The 20,340-nt window shown below is 42.7% G+C and overlaps 1 protein-coding gene across 1 annotated transcript in view; it reads right to left on the bottom strand.

The window, feature by feature from the left end:
* The window catches only part of LOC122540010 (unconventional myosin-Id), a 533,316-nt gene that overhangs the window by 390,054 nt on the left and 122,922 nt on the right, over positions 1-20,340 (bottom strand). The window contains exons 10-11 of the mRNA XM_043675298.2: positions 13,862-13,976; positions 11,763-11,933 (exon numbers count right to left, since the gene is read on the bottom strand). Of these exons, the coding sequence (XP_043531233.2) occupies positions 11,763-11,933; positions 13,862-13,976 (286 nt within the window). The remainder of the gene's footprint in view (positions 1-11,762; positions 11,934-13,861; positions 13,977-20,340) is intronic.

Here is a 20,340-nt window from a genome sequence, read left to right as displayed (position 1 = left end):
GCTGAACTTGGCTGAATGAGTACAGCTTTAACACCACAAAAAAACTGGATACCATCTAAGATGAAGCAATCCATCCACCATCTTCAACATTCACTGTTCCTGCTAACTGACACAGTGCCAGCATCATATACAAGGTGCACTGCAGCAACCCATGACGCTTCCTTCAACAGCATCTCAAAAACTGCAATCTCAGCCATCTTGAAGGATAAGGGCAGAAAGTACATGAGAATATCATCTGCAAGTCCTCGGCCAAACCATTCTGAGTTGAAAATATATTGCTGTCCCTTCACTGTTACTAAGTCAAAGTCTCGGAATTCCCTCCCTCTCTTGTCCTGATACCACATGGACTGCAGCTGTTCAAAAAGTCAGCTCAACACCAACTTCTCCACAGCAATTGTCAATGGCCAAGAAAATGCTAGCTTACCCAGTAATGTGGCACATCCTGTGAACAAGTTTCAAAAGTGCAGTTCATTAATTTATTGCCCAAAATTATAATCTGCTGCAAAACTGAATTAATGGACAATATTGTGCACCCTGATTGGTTATTTGAAGTATCTGATTGTTAAATTGGGCACAATGCTGTTCAGAACTGTTGTCGTATTATCTAAGAGCCTGTAGTTAAATTTCTCAACACAGGAATGAAATGGACTTGGACAGCCCTCTGCAGGTAATGAAAACTATTTCAGTTTCTAAGAAGCAAGAACAAGCATTTCAGGTTATCATCACTTCTGAACAATATTTCTGTTGCACATTTTGCTAACCATAGGCAGACACTCACGTTGCGTAATTTCTTGAATGATCTGACTTGTCATGTCACAATACCACTAAGCCAGTGAGAAACCGGAAATAGCGTCAACTACTTCCACCTTCTGAGAAATACACTCTCTGAACAACAGTTGAAAATTGAACCTGACGCCATCAGCTGATACTTCTAGTCAGTGCAGTGAATATAACCATCAAAAACACTGCACCATTACAGGATGTGGCTGCTGGTTCTTTAGTCATAGTGGCATATTCAGACATGACTTTTAATTCATGGTTCATTGTCACAAGTTTAAGATGTTCTAATTTATCGTTAAATGCAAGCTGTATTCCATATTAGTTACTGATTTTATCTTAGATTGATTATGGAGAAACCTTTTTAAAAGTTAAAATCTCACTACTTACCATGATATTTGACTTCCCATTATCACATTTTTATTTCACACATACGTGTGAAATGTTAAAACATTAGTCATATAGGCTCCCACGCTTCTTTCAAAAAAATGCTTTTGGTCTTTCCCACAATTTCAGACAGCCAAAACGATAACATGAGGAAATTTATCCGTCGAGTTGCCCTTTAATGCTTTTATAAAACTTATGGTTTAAAGTCAAAAGCTCATATTAAAGATATGGAGTTGATAACTTTGTCCAAAGCAGCAAACTCTTGGGACTGAGTATGCAGGACATACCTGAGCCATTACAAACCACCAGTAACAGCTTCACTTCAGGTTTTAGTTTGTAATGTCCCACCATATTATGTATTATGGCTACTCATCTCTAGAGGCTATTTTATATCAAGACTATTAATTAGTATCACAAACAGAAATTGCTGGAAAATCTCAGCAGGTCTGGCAGTACCTGTGGAGAGAAATCAGGATTGAAGTTGCGGGTCCAGTGACTCATCTTCAGAATTGATGATAGCTAGGAAAAAGTGTTTTTTAAATGCACAATGTGGGGGTGTTGGTGGTGAGGAATACAATTGTTGAGATCGATAGAGTCCAAAATGCTGGAGGGTTCCAAAGCAAAATATAAGGTGCTGTCCCTCCACTAGGAATAGAACTAGAACAAGCAATGTCCCACGCATCCCACACAGAGACAGGCATAACTGGAGCCCATGCAGGTACCCATGGCCACTCTTTTGACCTGAAATAAGTAAGAGGAGTTAAAAGAGAAGTTGCTCAGAGTGAGGGTGAGCTCGGCCAGACAGAGGACATTGGTGATGGTTCAGGCTTTTTTCCCCCAGGAAGAAGCAGAGGGCCCAGAGACCATCCTGATAGGGCATGGATATGTAAAGGGATTGCATGTCCATTTTAAAGAGGAGGCTGGATCCCACAAACCGGAAATTCCGAAACTGATGTAAAACATCAGATGCATCATGGATGTAAGTGGGAAGGGACTGAACGATGGGAGAAGATAAAAGAGGCAAGGTAGGAAGAGATGCATTCTTTGAGGCAGGAGCAAGTAGAAACAATGGGATTGCCTAGACAGTTCTGTTTGTGGATTTTGACAATGGGATTGCCTAGACAGTCCTGTTTGTGGATTTTGGGAAGGAGGTAGAAGTGAGCTGTGTGGGGTTGGGGGACTATGAGCTTGGAGACAGGTTGGGGAGGTGGGGTGGGGGGAGCAAGGTTTATCACCAGATGAAATAAGGTTAGTGACTGTTGTGGACTCAGTTACCCGATGTTCCGTGGTGGGGTCACAGTCCAAAGGGAGCTGGGAACAGGTATCAGAGTTCAACAATTTTAAGGTTTGAGGCACCTTCCCCCAAGTCCTTAGCCCAAGCCCCACACACCTGACCTTGTTATCACATGGTCTGCTATTGGAAACTATCCATTGTTGCCACTAACAGTCCCCATTAGCAGCTATTCATACTCCTAGTCTGGCAGTATTTGTGGAGAGAAAGCAAAGTTAACTTTTTGGATCCAGTGACTATACTTCAGACCCTATTTCATATATACTTTAAAGCAGCACAAACACAAATATGACAAACCAGCAATATCAGTTTCGTTTCAGTTTAACCTGACCTTATCAAAATCTATTTATATTTCCCAAATATTTGTTTATATTGAGGGCCATCCTTCTGAATGACACCCACAACGTTCCAAATGCATCTCACATGGAACCTAATAGCATCTGTGTTACTTGGCCCCATTCGGAGTGCTTTGAAGTGAGAGTGTGAACGAGAGCGAATGAGAGAGATTGAGCAAGCAAGCAAGGGAGAGAGAGCGAGCGAGGGTGTGTGTGTGTATAAGTGTGCTGTTGGTGAGGGATAGATCATATCAGGAGGATTGCTAGTTCACTACGATTGTGATCGGAACCAGGTTGACCTCGTTGACTACGAGGTCATTGACTGGCCCAGATTAACAACCCCAATCAGGAAAGCCCTGGCTGATTAAGATAACCAGTAGATGAGTACTTCCTAAGTTCAGGCGACTGACTGAGCTGGCAGGCCATAGCCAGGAGTACAGTGCACAGGTAAATAAAGGGTGACGTGGTAACAGGACCCGGCTTCTATGCCGTTGTTTCAGTGTGCAATGGTCGAAGGTGCTCCGCAGAAAGGGAAAAAAAAATTAACTGGAAAAAATATTAACTTAAAAGTCAGGTGATGGACTTTGAGCTGGCTGGCCATGGTCAGTGTACTGGTGCGCAAGTAAATAAAGTGTGATGGGATACCAGCCTCTGTACAGTTATTTCAATAGCAACGAGAGAAAACAAGAGGTGTGTGAAGAACATTCATTTCAGATAGTCACCTTGGTGTTAGGGTAAGCATTTTTGGCATCATGCCTTTATTTGGGAAGCTTGACTCATTTGATCCTGCTGTCAAAGACTGGGCCCAGTATATGGAAAGAACATGATTTTTTCCAGGCAAATGACATTGGGGCAGATGAAAAGCAACGAGTAATCCTTCTGACTGCTTGTGGACCCACAGCATTCTCTGTTATAAGGGGCTTAACTTTCCCAGAAGCACCAGACACTAATACTTTCCACGAGTTGATACAGCTGATTAAGGAATATTACGACCCCAAACCTCCTCTAATCCCGAGTGGCTATCAGTTTTATTTGGCTGTTAAAGAATCAGGGGGAATCCATATTGGGATTTTTGACTAGGTTAAGACAACTAGCAGAGGCATGTGATTTTGGGTTAACACTGAATGAGGTGCTGAGACCTGAGAGTTTAATGACACAACCATGCTGAAACCCAACAGGACTTCAAAAAGGCACTACAGGTGGCCTTGTCAATAGAAAATGCAGCAAGTGGAGCATGGGTGCTACAGGGCATCCCAGTTGACTCCCTCACCTGTCCAACTGAGCTTGGGAGACCACTTGAGTGTAGGCAATCACAGGGCCTCAAGCAGGGCATATCCTGAGCAGAGGGACCCTCGGCCACCCCACAGCAGAACTCCACAACAAAGCTGAGCCTCAGCCAAGTGGCTAAACCATTCAAGATCTGGTCGGTATCTGGACTCAAAACAGCAAAGGAGTCCTACAAGGGCTGACTTGAGTAAGGAAATTCACAGGCCGGTACCTGGGAGAGTGCACCCCATGGAAAGTCCCCCTACATGTGCTTTGGAACAATTGAGTTCCTTAGTGTCACCCAAATCAAAACAGATTAATTTTCCTGTTTGGTTAAATGATCAGGCAGTTCTCATGGAGGTCTATACTGGCACAGCTATATCTGCAGTTGCAGAATTTGTCTTTAACAAGATTCACTCGGGACTCCAGCCTTTCTTAGTTTGGCTTGTGCAAAACTAATGTACACTGGTGAACCGTTACAGATTAAGGGTACTCTACTACTTTGGTTCTGGTCTCCTATGAGAAGCAGTTGGTGCAGTTACCGCTGATGGCAATAAAATGCTCGGGCCCAAGTCTATTAGGGTGGAATTGGTTGAAAAAGATGCATCTGGATTGAATCAGCATCTTTCAACTAGAAAATGGCTGTCTCAGTGAAGTCCTAATGAAATATGCAGGAGTTTTTCAGGAAGGGCTTCAGACTATCAAAGGGGCCAAAGCCACTTTACATGTTGACCAGGAAGTGATTCCGAGATTTTGCAAGGCTCACCTAGCGCCATTTGCCTTGCAGGCAAAAGTAGAGGCAGAAATCAGGAGGCTGGAGAGAGAAAGAATCATCAAACCAGTGCAGTTTGCCGAATACGCAGCACTGGTCGTACTGATTGTGAAGCCTGATGGCTCAGCTCACCTCTACCGGGATTTTAAGTAAATGGTAAACAGCTTCTCGCAGCTGAATAAATACCCAATCCCTTGCATAGAGGGCTTGTACACAAAGTTGGTGGGTGGTGCTATCTTTCACAAAACTAGACAAGAGCCACGCCTACCTGCAATTGTTACCGAATGAGGCGTCCCAGAAGTATGCTAGAATTAATACACATAACGATTTATATCAATATACAAGACTGCTATTTGGGGTATCATTTTTCCAACAGACCAAGGAGAACACTTTACAAGAGCTACCCCAGGTTGCCTTTTATCTGGATGATGTACTAATAACAGGGAAGATCAATAAAGGGCACTTGTAGAACTTGGACATGGTGCTTAAACATTTCTCCCAGGCGAGCGTATGCCTTAGAAGGGAAAAATGTTTGTTCCAGGTGACCTATTTGGGTTACAGAATTGACAAAACCACATTACGCCCACTGGAAGAGTAAGAGAGAGTTATGAAATGAGCCCCAGCTCCCACATCTGAACCACAGCTTAGGTCTTTCCTTGGATTAGTGAATTACAATGCAACATTCATACATAACCTGGCCTCCATCTTGACACCTTTAGATCTGCTAGTGAAGAGTCAGCCTTGGAAATGATCACATAACCAAGTAGCCGCCTCCAAGGAAGTGACCAAGTAGCTATCATTTAAGGTGCTGGCCCACTGCGATTCAAAGAGATAGGTAGTGCTGACATGCGATGCCTCCCCCTACAATATCGAGGTAACATTGGCTCACTGGTGGCCCAATGGAAAGGAATGCCTGATATTGTATGCTTCCTAGACTTTGGCTGATGCCCAAAACAAATATGCCCAGATAGAGAAGGAACATTTAGTGGTCATCTTTAGCGTAAGGAAGTTCCACTAGTACCTTTACAGACCAGTATTTGTCATTTTAACAGATCACAAACCTTGTGAGGGTGACTGAAGGAAGGCAAGGGGGTGCCGCCTGTAGCTTCCAGTAGAATTCAGCGTTGGACCCTCATTCTCTGTGTACAAGTTGAAGTTAGAACACTGTCCAGGAAGCCAAGTGGCTAATGTGAATGCCTTGAGATGCCTCACACTAGCAGATACACCACTGGTGGTGCCTCTCCTGGAAGAGTTCATTTTGGTTTTAAAGATCCTGGACACCGTTCCAGTCACTGCTGACAATATCACAGTTTGGACACAAAATGATCCCGTCCTAGCGATACTAAAACAGCTATTGGTAATTGCAATCCAGATTGACGCCTTTCTGAAACTGGCAAGACCAGATTACTGTAGAGGACAGCACATTACTATAGGGAACAAGGGCAATGATCCCAAGTAAAGGACTCCATGAGGATCATTCAGGAGTTTCCAAGATGAAGATGCAAGCAAGAAGTTATATGTTTGTTGGCTAGGGTTGAATGCTGACATAACAGCATTGGTGGAGCAGTGCCCAGAGTGCCAACAAAGGCAAACATTGCCACCAGCAGCACCCCCATATTCGTGGGAATGGCCAGGAAAACCCTGGACTCGGTTGCATGTCAACTATGCTGTTCCTTTCATGGGCTTAATGTTCCCGGTCATTGTGAACACCTGTTCAAAGTGTTTGGACATGCATAAAGATCATTCCGCAAACTCAGGGATTGCAAATGAGAAGCTGTGAGCATCATTTGTGATACATGAAACTACACGGACAATGGGATGTCATTTACCACTAGAGAATTTTGAATCATTCCGAAATTCAAATGGCATTCGGCACACAAGGACAGTCCCATAACATCCATCATCTAATGGTCTAGCAGAAAGAGCGGTCCAAACATTGAAGGCAGGCTTAAAGAAGCAACCTACAGCGTCAATTGATAACAAACTGTCCCGGTTCCTGTTCGACTACAGGACCATCCAAATTCCAACAACATGGATAGCTCCATCACAACTGCTGATGGGGAGAAGATTCTGAACCAGGTTGGGAGGGGGTGTGCAGAGGAGGAAAGTGGGTGAAACTGCAGCAGGAACACCAATGCCAGCCACGTGCTAGCGAGAGAGACCACGTAATTCGGGAAACAAAGTTTGGTGCTGGAAATGCCCCGTCTGGGTAGAAGGCAAGGTTAACGGGAGGTCAGGTCCCGTCACTTAAAGTTCAGGTAGGTGGATCACCTGAAAGCTATTACCTCGCAAACGGATCGAGAACAAAACATACCTGCGCATCCCCCCCCCCCACCCCAAATAACCAGAAGGCCTGTCAGAAACTGTAGATGCTGCCCTTCCATCAAGTATCAAGCAAACTTCAACGTCCAAGATTGATGTAGTCTTGATACCATTACCACCCGAAGAGGAGGAGGAAACTCTCCCGAGATGTTCTGGATGCAAGAGGCAGGCTGTGGTCTGGTACACACTGCCCTGATCAAGAGTTTGAATCAGACAAACCAGACTTGGGGCAAAAACATTACAGGAAAAGCTACAAGCCAAAAACTAGGCCTCCATTGTCAGCCTTGGGGAGGTTTGTAGTGTTGGCTATGAGGTTATTGATTGAGGTTGTTAACCTGGGCCAAAGCCCTGGTTGACTAACATAATCAGAGATCAGAATCTCCTCAGTTCAGGTGACTGACACCGAGCTGGCTGGCCATGGACAGTGTACTGTGGACAAGAGAATAAAGGGTGACGTAATGAGATACCAGCCTCTGTGCAGTTGTTTCAACTACCCACCCATTCACACCTGAGCTCACCCGCACAATACAGTTATGGCAGGCAGCAAAATCAACAACTCATCCAGCATATTTAAATAAGTGCCTGATCCCAAGATTTTGGTGGCAAGCATTATGTTTGGCAGGTTCAGGTGACAATAGCCTTCATTTTTAAAAGATATAATAGCGATTAAAATCGTTGAAAGGAAGTTGCTATCACATTATTTAAGATCCAACCTCACCACGCTCTTGACTTGTAAAAACAAAACAGCCTAAAGCCAGCAGTCTTACCTGGATTGGAGATTCAATGGATTCCCTTCCTGGGTCTGCATGTTCTGGCAGTGACCTCTGGGGCTGCTGGCTAATATGACTGGCAGGCAGCTCCCAGAGTAGCACTCACTCCCAGTGAGGGACTGAACTCTCAGTTAGACAAGCTCATTTAGTCCATCTTCTCAGCATTGTGTGGTGAGCTTCTAACTGGCAAGGTTTTTTTTGGGGGGGGGATTCTGCCATAATCGGTGAACATATCTAAAGGAGGTAGTAGATGTTTCACAGGCACATTGGTAAGGATAGCTGTACACATTCCCACTGTATGGCTCATCAGTGTGTTAAGCAGAACCTTTGTTAGAATCTTACCATCTATCAGAGGAAGATTCTGCTGTTGTCATCACACACCGATTTTTGACATGACCCTTTGTGAGAATAATTGAGGTATCTTTAATCTCAAGTTTTCACATTTGATTTATTTTATGTAGATTTCCTACATTTAGTAAAGACATATTGGATGTAACTCTGTTGCTTCATTGCCATTTTCATTTTGCCGGTTTCTGCAATCATTAATCCTCACGACCTAAAATGGGGTTACACTGAAACACAGCTTAGAAGCACTCGACCAATGCTCACTGATGTATAAACTAAAATAAAACATGACTTTCCTTTATAAATCAATATATGTTTGCAATGTGTCTGTTCATGAACACAGATAGACTACTATATAGGCGTATCAACGACCTTTACAAAGAAGTATAAGTGAGAACTTAAGGGGTCCTAATGTTGAAGGGAACAAAGTTGTTAATTGGGCCTGCAATATAATGCTGTGTGTAAATGTTTCCAGGATTTTAAAGCAACAACAGAAAGTCAGTTCTCTGCTTTTCCTTCAAGTTGGGAGAAGAGGTTCTAGTTTTTGTTAGGTTTCCACTTTATTATCAGGAAAAATGAAACAGTATTTTGTGTCTTAAAGCTTCGTCCGGAGGCACACTAAGGATGTTACCTAGTACAGTGATGAAACGTCTGAAAACGAGCCTTCCAGTTCAGAGAGCAAACCTACATCCAGAACCTCAATCAGTGAGACAAATTTTCTCAAAACTCGTTGTTTTAAAGAATAATTTAGTTCTGCAATTACAACGTCATGAAATACAGATAAGTATTAGGGAACAATAATCCTACTTTTCTTGACAGACAACATTGCCTTTCCAATTAAAGTGGCTCCCTAATATATTTTTCTTGATCTGAACATCATATTACACAAAGGAACAAATAAAACACACAGACAGATGTGTTTTTGATCTACTTAGATCACTGTCACAAATGGCTAACGTGGCAGGATAATAACTAATCTGCTCTATCAGCAGTTCATTTTTAGCAATAAGCAGTCACTATACTCTAAAGTCATACAGTGAACATTATCATAGTATGGCATCTATAGCATTATATGCTTAATTATCCACTGGAAAAGGAGAAAACTTTAGTTCAGATAAATTTATTCAGAGTGAAATATTGCATGCGTATGTCTCAGTTCAACTCACTAGGTCTCTCTTTCAAATGTCCTCCACCTATATGTATTTAGCTTAACTCATACAATTAACAAACAGTAGAAATGTGCGGTTCAGGACAGACTGAATGTCATATCCTAATCAAAAGTACACAAGTAGAAGGTGAGTCATACCCAAGTATGAAAGGCAGACAAATCACAAAGGCTGATGACTGAATTACAAACGACTTCTATTAGTAAAGCACAAATGTGGAATCTCTCTAAGCTTTTCTACTCTCAGAAGAACAATGTTGGTTTCTACAATCCCTCTATGTAACTGAAGTTACTGTAGTAAATCTCTCAGCGATTTACCAAGGGTTAACCTAACTTAGAACATAGAACAGCACAGCACAGTATAGGTCTTTCGGCCCTTGATGTCTTATCCTACTCTAAGGTCAAACTAATCTACATACCCTTCATTTTACTATCATCCATGTGCTTATCCAAGAGTTGCTTTAAATGTCCCGAATGTCTCTGACTCTACTACCACTGCTGGCAGTGAATTTCATGCACCCACCATTCTCTGTGTAAAAAAACTATCTCTGACATTTTTCCCCAAACATTCCTCCAAATCACCTTAAAATTATGCCCCCTTCTGATAGCCATTTCTGCCCTAGGAAAAAGTCTCTGGCTATTCACTCTATCTATACCTCTCATCATCTTGTACATCTCTATCAAGTCATCTCTCATTTTGCATTTCAATGAGAAAAGCCCTAGCTCCCTCAACATTTCTTCATAAGACATGCCCTCTAGTCCAGGCAGCATGCTGGTAAATCTTCTCTGCACCCTCTCTAAAGCTTCCACATCTTTCTCATAATGAGGCAACCAGAACTAAACAATATTCCAAAGGTTTAACCAGTGGACTTTATGGAGCTTGCAGCTCTTAAACTCAATCCCTCTGCTAATGAAAAGCAACACACCATACACCTTAACAACCCTATCAACTTGGTTGGCAACTTTGAAGGATCTATGGACGTTGACCCCAAGATCCCTCAGTTCTTCCACACTGCTCAATAATCCTGCTTTTAACACTGTAATCTGTATTCAAATTCAACCTTTAAAATGAATCACTTCACACTTTTCCAGGCTGAACTCCATTTGTCACTTCTCAGCCCAGCTCTGCATCCTGTTGATGTCCCGTTGCAACCTACAACAGCCCTCCACACTATCCACAACTCCACTAACCTTAATGACATAAGCAAACTTACTAACCCACCCTTCCACTTCCTCATCCAAGTCATTTACAAAAACCACAAAGAGCAGAGCTCCCAGAACAGATTCCTGCAGAACACCACTAGCTACTGAGCTCCAGGCTGAATACTTCCCATCTACTACCATCCTCTGTCTTCTATGGGCTAGCCAATTCTATATTCAGACAGCCATATTTCCCTGTGTCCCATGCCTCCCTACTTTCTGAATGAGCCTACCATTGGGAAACTTATCTAACACCTCGCTAAAAATCTATATACACAACTTCTTTGCTTTTATACTCTGTGGTTCTATCTATAAAGCAAAGAATTTCATGTTTCTCTCTCTTAGCCTTGCGTTCTCCACCCAACTAATAGCAATGGCGCATACAGCGAAGGTAACAAAGATTACTGCCTAGTACAGGAACACACGCTGCTGGCTATACAGTGAAATTACAACTACTGGGTAGACAGAGTCTGTCAAAGCCAGTTCAGAACTGGCAGATTACCGAGGGGCGAAGTGATGGGTGCATCAGGTGATGAATTGGGAAAAAAAAACTTAAGGTGAAATTCCATGATCTAGAAGTCGGAATTGCAAATTTCTTATCCCAGTGCTTTTTAGCAAATTTTATATGTACACAGTTATTGTTATTTTAATTCAACAGGCTTCAATTTGCTGATAAATGATTTTAAAAAGCCCATTCGTGGGAAATGAGGGTACGATAATCCAAAACTAGAGGGCATAGTTTTAAAGTGAGGGAGGAAAGATTTAACAGGGATCGGAGACGATAATCCAAAACTAGAGGGCATAGTTTTAAAGTGAGGGAGGAAAGATTTAACAGGGATCGGAGAGGCAGCTTTTCACGTAGAGGGGTGGTGCATGTCTGGAATGAGCTGCCAGAAGTGGTGGTGTAGGCAGGAACAATACAACATTTAAAGGGCATCTGGATGGGTATATGAATAGGAAGGGTTTAGAGGGACATGGGCCAAATGCTGGCAAATGGAATTAGAATAATTTAACTTATATGGTAACTATGGACGAGTTGGACTGAAGGGCCTGTTTCTGTGCTATACATCTCTATGACTCTACGTCTAGCACACTACATTCACTATCAATTCATTAATTGAAGAACAGTTACCTTCCGGCTGGAGTAATGTGCATGTTTTTGTAGTTTGGTGTTCAAAGCATCCAAAAACATCTTATCAGTGACCTTCCCAACGTTTACACAGGCGTCATCCAGAATTGAAATGATACCCTTGTGTTGCTGCTCCACTAAATCCACAATGATCTGATTGTTAAAGTAATCGATCTGCAGAGAGATCAAACAGTCATTTGCTTTTAGACACCCACTATTTGGTCAATTACATTTACAATCCTTTCGGCAAAAATCAAAATGACCAAAATTAACACAGGATGCATTTAATTTATAACATGAAGAAAGGTGGAGTAACTGCTCATATTTATTATGCAAAGTACTTGCCTTCCTGGAATCTCAAAAGAAAGATTCAACACTTTTAACAACCGAATTATAATTTATTGCTGCTTTAACAGTAGAGAAAAGGAAGGGGAAGGGTTGGAATTAGAGTTTTAAGCTACTTGCATCAAATGGACTGCATAAAGGAGAGAGAACTAGCCAATAATTATAACATCATGAAAAAAAAACTTATTTTCTCCCTAGGTTATTTTTGGGACCTTGAGGAAATTCCTCCTGTAATTCCCACAGAGACTGTAGTTTAGACAGTACTTATAGATTGTAAGACATTTTGGAACTTCTTGACATCTTGCAAGGCATATTATGAATGCAAGTCTTTCTCTTTTACCCTGTCAAAACATGTTCCATTCAAGTATACACTTGAGCTCATCATATTCTCAATGATATGGAGGTGCTGGTGTTGGACTGGGGTGGACAAAGTTAAAAATCACAGTGATTAGCTACCTGATGAAGGAGCAGCTCTCCGAAAGCTTGTACTTCCAAATAAATCTGTTGGACTATAACCTGGTGTTGTGTGGTTTTTAACTATATTTTAACCAATGCCGACCTTACAGAAAAACAAAACTGTATTGCTTCCTTTTTATTAATATACTTTTATTACTCATCCTAATCTCACATGGCATCTCCAACGATGTGAGATTTGTCTTAACAATATTTCTCGCATATCCCATTGGCACATAAAATAGAAAACACATAATATATTGAAAAGGAGCTTATCAGTTATTCAAGTAGGCTGTTATATAGGGCAGAAAATGTGTTGCTGGAAAAGTGCAGCAGGTCAGGCAGCATCCAAGGAGCAGGAGAATCAACATTTCGGGCATGAGCCCTTCTTCAGGAATGAGGAAAGTGTGCCAAGCAGGCCAAGATAAAAGGTAGGGAAGGTCTTGGGGGAGGGGCGTTGGAAATGCGATAGGTGGAAGGAGGTTAAGGTGAGGGTGATAGGCCGGAGTGGGGGTGGGAACGGAGAGGTCAGGAAGAAGATTGCAGGTTAGGAAGGTGGTGCTGAGTTCGAGGGTTGGGACTGAGACAAGGTGGGGGGGGGGGGCGAAATGAGGAAACTGGAGAAATCTGAGTTCATCCCTTGTGGTTGGAGCGTTCCTAGGCGGAAGATGAGGCGCTCTTCCTCCAGCCATCATGTTACTATGGTCTGGCAATGGAGGAGTCCAAAGACCTGCATGTCCTTGGTGGAGCGGGAGAGGGAGTTGAAGTGTTGAGCCACAGGTCCTCACTTTCTCCTGTTATATAGGGCACTTGTTTAACATTTGTCTGCTCAAATGAATGAAAACATTGTTTCTGCACTGGGACTATTAGCTGTCAGCTTTTGACAGAAATCTGATGACCTTGCACTGTTGCTTAGCTCTGAGACAAGAGTTCAAATTGAGCTGCAGGGTCACACTGAGTGAGAGCTGATGAAGCTCACTTCACTGGGAACTGCTACATCCAAAATCTGATTAATTTAGTCTTAAATCACTTCCGTTGGCAAGGGGAGTCTGGAAAAGAAAATTACAGTTGTGGATTGCCCAAGTGCAATGCATGCATGCAAAGCATTTAAATGAAAGTTACGCTGATGAGGCAGACAGTGCTTGTCTGAGTGCATCATTACAATACTCTTGACAGAGCTTTGGCATGTAGAAATGACACTCAGAAAAAGACAAGCATTAAGTCATGAAAAGGAACATCCCATTGCTTCAGCAATTCATTACAAACTGACATGCACACCCAAATAAAATTGCTTGGTGCCTTACATGTCTCCAGGGAATACCCTCACGCTGGTACTCTTCCTGTTCCTGCTTCAGGACAAGCTGGATAAAGAGCTGCTGCAGTTTCTCATTGCAGTAGTTAATACAAAACTGTTCCAAACTGAAAATATACAAAAACACACAGTTACCATCAGTAATGTTCAGACTTGCCTATTGTGTGTTGCTTTCATCAGCTAAATTTTCCCCAGGTAATTTAGAAGAAACCTCAAGAGGAAGCCGTGTAAGTTCTTCAGTTGTAATTGATTGTTACCCACTCAATTAATTCAATGCAGTTCCGATCACGGAGATTCAGGTTGTATCTCTGTGTGTGTTCATCATGGGTTTTGTCCATTTTTCACACAACAGCCTGGATATTATTGGCTGTTATGTAAGAACAAGCTGTCAGAAATAAATCTTTAGAAAATTCATTCATGGGACTTTAGTGACACGGGCAATGAACCCATTTATTGCCCATTTGTAATTTCCCTTGAGCTACCTTTACTGATATCAGAGTTGCTCTCCAAGCTATTTTAGAGAGCAGCTATAAAGATAATAAAAAAAGGAAGATGTTGTTCAGTCCTTCAAGCTTGCTCTGCCAATCAATGAGACCATTGCTGATTTTCTCAATCAATACCATTTTCCGACATTTCCCTGTATCCTGAAATAACAGCAGAGAGGCCAGTGCCCTGTCAGCAAGTCACCCTTTATTAATTAGTGCACAGTACACTGGCTGTGGCAAGCCAGCTAGGAGTCGGTCCTCAACTAATGAGATTTTAATCTCCTGGTTACATTAGTCAGCCGAGGCTTTCCTGATTGGCCCAAGTTAATAACCCCAAATCAAGCACTTTGTTGCTAATAAGGTCAACCTGATCCCAATCACTGCATCCCTGCTCCCAATAAATCTGGGGATGTCGGCCTGGTCTTTTGCTTGCAGCTTCTCTTGCAACACTTTCATCCCAGGTCTGGTTCCTCTGACTCGGACTCGGACACAGGAAATGTATGCTGACCGTGGCCTGTCTCTTGTGTCTGTAATTTCTCAAAAAAGTCTCCTCTTCCAGCAGCAATGGAGACTCTGAAGCCTCTGCGACATAGCTGGAGGGGCAGCACCTGCAGTTTCTGACGGGGCTTCTAATTGTTCTGAGGGGCCAGGTATGCTTTGCTTCTGCCCAGTTTGCAAGGTGACAGCTTTCGGGTGATCCACATGTTTATTCAGGACTGTATCAGCTACCTGAACGTTGTAAGTCACGGGACTTGACCTCGCATCAACCTTGCTTCGTACCCACACTGGGCCTTTTCAATGTTTCTGAAACCATACTTTATCCCCCGAATTAAATTCTCTCTCTCGCTTGGCGGAGGCATGTTGCTAGCATTGGAATTCTTGCTGCCATAAGCCCAGGTCTGGAAATATCAGGTTTAACCTGGTGTGAGAGGTTTCTCCCCATCAGCAACTCTGCCAGAGCTATCCCTATTGTTGTGTGAGGGGTGGTCCTATAATCAAACAAGAACTGGGACAGTTTAATGTCAATCAACGCTGCAGGCTGCTTCTTTAATGCTTGGACTGCTCTTTCCACTAGACTCTTTGACAACGGATGGTATTGAGCTGTCTTTACGTGCTAAATATCATTTATCTTTAGGAAATATTCAAAATCCCTGCTGGTAAATGAAATCACTTCCAGGAGTCAGTGTATCGCGAACAATGCTTACAGCTTCTCAGTCATCATCCCAGAGTTTTCCGTACAAACTTTATATACATCCTAACACTATGAACAGGCGTCCACAATGACCAGGAACATTGACTCATGAAAGGAACAGCATAGTCGACATGAAACCAATCTGAGGGTGCTGCTGGTGGCAATGTTTGCCCTTGTTGGCATTCTGGACACTGCTTTACCAATGCAGTTATGTCAGCATCCAACCCTAGCCAACAAACATAACTTCTTGCTAGCATCTTCATCTTGGAAACATCTGGTTGACCCTGGAGGAGTTCAGCCAGTATCTGGCAGTGACCTTCACTCAGGGCTATCATCCTTGCATCCCACAGTAACATGCTGTCCTCTACAGTGGATCTTGTCTCACTGGGTCCAGTGTATTATTCCTGGTTGCAATGGCCCTTCTGTTTTTCCCATTATCATCAGCTGTTTCAATTTTGCTAGGGCAGGATCTTTTTGGGTCCATAGTCGAATACTGTCAGCAGTGACTGGAAGAGTATTTCAGAAAGTTTAAAACCAAAATGGACTCTTCCTGGGGAGGCACATTTAGTGCATTTTCTGCTAGTGAGAGGCAGCTCAAGGCATCTGTATTGGCTACTAACTTCTACTTGTACCCACTGAGCATAAAGTGTTCAACGCTGAATTCTACCAGTAGCTATGGGCCGCACTGCCTTGCCTTCCTTCAGTAGCCCTAGCAGGGGTTGTGATCTGTTACTACTAAAATTCCTGTCCGTAAAGGTACTGGTGGAACTTCCACACACCAAAGATGATCGCCAAGTGTTCCTTCTCTATCTGTGCATACTTATATTCGGCATCAACCAAAGTTCGGGAAGCATCCATTCTCAGGAGTTTCTGTCCATTGGACCACCAGTGAGCCAATATTATCCCAGTACTGTATGGGGAAGCATCGCATGTCAGCACTATCTCTCGCTTTGGACAGGAGTGAGCCAATACCTTAGATGATAGCAGCTTTTCCACTTCCCTACTTCTTGGCAATGTGACCATTTCCAAGGCTGCCCCTTTTTCAACAGCAGGTCTAAACGTGCCAAGATGGAGGCCAGGTTATGTATGAATGTTGCATAATAATTCACTAATCCAAGGAAAGACCCAAGTTCTAGTACAGGTGTGGGAGCTAGGGCTCCTTTGACCACCCTCACTTTCTCTAACAGGCACAACCCGGTTTTGTCGCCTATGTAACCCAAATAGGTCATTTGGAACATACATTTTTCCCTTCTAAGACATATGTCCGCCTGGGAGAAACATTTAACCACCACTTCCAAGATCTCCATGTGCTCTTTATTTGTCTTCCCAATTATAAGCGTGTCATCCAGATAAATGGCAACTTGAGGTAGCCCTTGTAAAGTGTTCTGTGCTCTGCTGGAAAAGAGCACAGGCTGATGATACCCCAAATGGTTGTCTTGTATTTTGATATAAACCCTTATGGATACTAATTGTATTGAACAACCAGTCACAATTGCAGGTAGGTAAGGCTTACATCCTGCTCCGTAAAGGACAGCATCCCCCCCAACTTTGCATACAAGTGCTCTCTGCAAGAATCAGTTTACCATTTTGCTTAAAATCCCACAATGGCAAACTGACCAGTCAGGCTTCACGATCAGTACAACTAGTTTGATGATTTCTCCAGCCTCCTTATTTCTGCCGCTACTTTTGCCTGCAAAGCTAATGGCACCAGGCAGGCCTTGCGAAATCTCAGAATTGCCTCCTCGTCAACATATAAAGTGGCTTTGTCTCCTTTGAGAGCCCCAAGTCCTTCTCGAAAAACATCTGGGAAACTTATTGAAGACAGACTCTGCAACCACAGATACAGTTGCACTGGTATCAACCTCCATGGGTGACCATTTAACCAAACATTAATTTTAATCTGGCTCTGATTTGGACGTCAATAAACTATTTAACTGTTCCAACCCACATGTAGGGGAACGTTTCAGGACATGCATTCTCCTGGGTACTGGCCAATGGGTTTTCTTACTGAAATCAAGCCTTGTAAGACTCCTTTCCTGTCTCAAGTCCCCATACTGGTAGCATTTAAAATGGCTTGCTACCAGATACTGAAGAACTGTTTACCCCTTTGGCCGAGGCTAGACTTTGTTGTGGAGTGGCAAAGGGATCCGCCTGCTCAGGGCATGCCCTGTGAGGCGCTCTGCAATTTCTGACACTCAAGTTGTGTACTCCAAGCTCAGTTGGTCAGGTGAGGGAGTCACTTCCATTGGGATGCCCTGTAGTTCCCTTGCTCCGCTTGCCACATTTTCTAATGACAATGGCAGCTCCAGTACCTGTTTGAAGTCCTGTTGATCTTCAGCTGGTAGGTGCTTCTACATGGTTACATCATTCATCCCACATACCAAACATTGTCCCAGCTTCTCATTCAGGGCTAACCCAGAATCACATGCCTCTGCCAGTCATCACAACCTCATCAAAAATCCCAATACGGATTTCCCCCCAGTTCTCTAACAGTTGAATAAAGCCTATAGTACCTCAGGAGGTTTGGGGTCATAATATTCCTTTACCAGCTCCATCAACTCTTCGAAGTTTTAGTGTCTGGTGCCCCTGGGGAAGTTAAGCCCCTTATAACTGAGAATGCTGTGGGTCCGCAAGCAGTCAAAAGGATTATTCGTTGGTTTTCCTCTGTCCCAATGTCATTTTCCTGGAAAAAATATCACATTGTTTCCACCTACTGGGCGCAGTCTTCAACAGCAGTGTCAAAGCTTCTCAAATAGAAGCATGATGCCAAAAATGCTTACCCCAACACCAAGATGACAGTTGCAAGTGAATGTTCTTCGGGCACGTTCTGTTTTCTCCTGTCGCCACTGAAATATCCTGTCACCAAGACACTCTATTTACTAGTGCACAGTACCCTGACTGATCAGTCCTCAACTGGGGAGTTTCCAATCTCCTGGTTATATCAACAAAGGTTTTCCTGATTGACCCAGGTTATTAACCCCAATCAAGAACCTTATGGTTAAATAAGGTCAACCTGGTTCCAACCACTACAACCCCTTGGCGTTTTTAATACACAGAAATCTATCAACCTCAGTCTTAAACATATTCAAAGACTGAACCAACACACTTCTCTGGAGTGGAGAATTCCAAAGATCTTGACACTCAGCAAAGAAATTCCTTCTGACCTCAATCCTAAACGGCCTTCTAGCCAGAATAACTGCTATTGAATAGTCAAAGACAGTAAATTTCCATTTCAAAACGACTCAAAGGGGTTTTTATAGCAGTTCAGCAGTTACACGGTCACCACTACTGATAACAGCATTTTAATTCCAGATGTATTTAATTACTTAAGTTTAGTTTCCCATCTGTATGGTAAGTTATAAACTTAATCTTAGCCTTGTAGGTACATACCTGTATAAATACTGGGAGCAGGAGTAGGCCATTTGATCCTTGAAACCTGCTCCACCATTTAATAAGATCTGGCTGATCTGTTTGTGGTTTGATTTCCACATTCCCATCTATCTCAGATAACCTTTGTTTGCCTTCCCTAACAAGAACCTATCCACCTCCACCTTAAATACATTCAATGACCCTGCCTCCACTCTGGTACGAGTGTTTCAAATTCACTCAACTCAGAAAATATTTCTCTTCATCGCTGTCCTGAAAGGTAGTACCCTTACTTTAAAACATTGCCTCCTAGTTCTGGATTCACTCACAAGAGCAAGTGTACTCTCTACGTTTATCTTATCAGGACAATTCAGCACCTTAACGTACTTAATCAAATCACCCCTGTCTTCTAAGAAGCAAGCCTAGCCTGTCCAAATTTTCCTCATAAGTCAGCCTGCTCATTCCAAGTATTAATCTAGCAAACCTGCTCTGAACTACCTCTAGTGTATTTCCATCCTTGCTTAAATAAGGAGACCAAAACACACACTATGAAATTTACGGTCTCACCAATGCCCAATATAACCAATGCCTAAAATCTTGTCTTTAAAATGTTCAATTTTTCTTGTAATAAAAAGATGGTGCTGCATTGGCCACCTTAATTATTTGCTGTACCTGCTTACTAACTATTTGGAACCTGTGCACCAGATCACCAAAATCCCTCTGCACGTCAGAAATACGTAGTCATTCTCTATTTAAGCAATTGTTTGCTTCACATTTGTCTGGGTTACACTCTATCTGCAAGCTTTTTGTCCATTTACTCAATGTATTTATATTTGTCTGAATGGTCCCAATGTGTTTCCCCAAATATCTTTGTCTCATCTGCAGGTTTAGCTTTCATGCCTTCATTCCCTTTACCTACACAAGTATTTACCGAGACTCTGTGGAGTCAGATGACTAACTGAAATACTAAGATGGAGAAAAAGCAAGCACCAAAAGGAGCAAGCCATCACCAAATGAATCTTTCACTTGGAAACAGAAATAAGGTCTCCTACACTGTTTTTGAACAAAGTCATCCAGATTGTAGCAGGTTCACATCTAGATTAAGCAGCTGTAGGAAAAATTTCCCGCTGCCCCACCAGTTACTGACCATACAGAGACAAACGTGTTCTTTATTGCAGCCTGGAAATGTTAACCATCAATTGCCAAGTAGATTAGTCCAAATTCCACCATTTCAGTTATTTTACAGATGAATGCCTCATTCTTTCAAACATAAATACACCATCAACACTACCAAATCAAAAGGTTAGCAGGTCTGACCATTTCATAAAGGCATCAGCTGGCACCCACAATTGCTTGGTATCACCTTGGCAGCTCCAGTGCCTAACTGTTCTCATGGCATTGACGGTGTTCATCACATCTTTGGTACCA

This window comes from Chiloscyllium plagiosum, unplaced genomic scaffold, assembly GCF_037043375.1.
Source record: "Chiloscyllium plagiosum isolate Xiang-an unplaced genomic scaffold, Cpla_swu_hap1 HiC_scaffold_32, whole genome shotgun sequence".
Taxonomy (NCBI): domain Eukaryota; kingdom Metazoa; phylum Chordata; class Chondrichthyes; order Orectolobiformes; family Hemiscylliidae; genus Chiloscyllium; species Chiloscyllium plagiosum.
The sequence above is the reverse complement of the archived record's forward strand: the minus strand, read 5'-3'. Positions and strand labels throughout refer to the sequence as shown.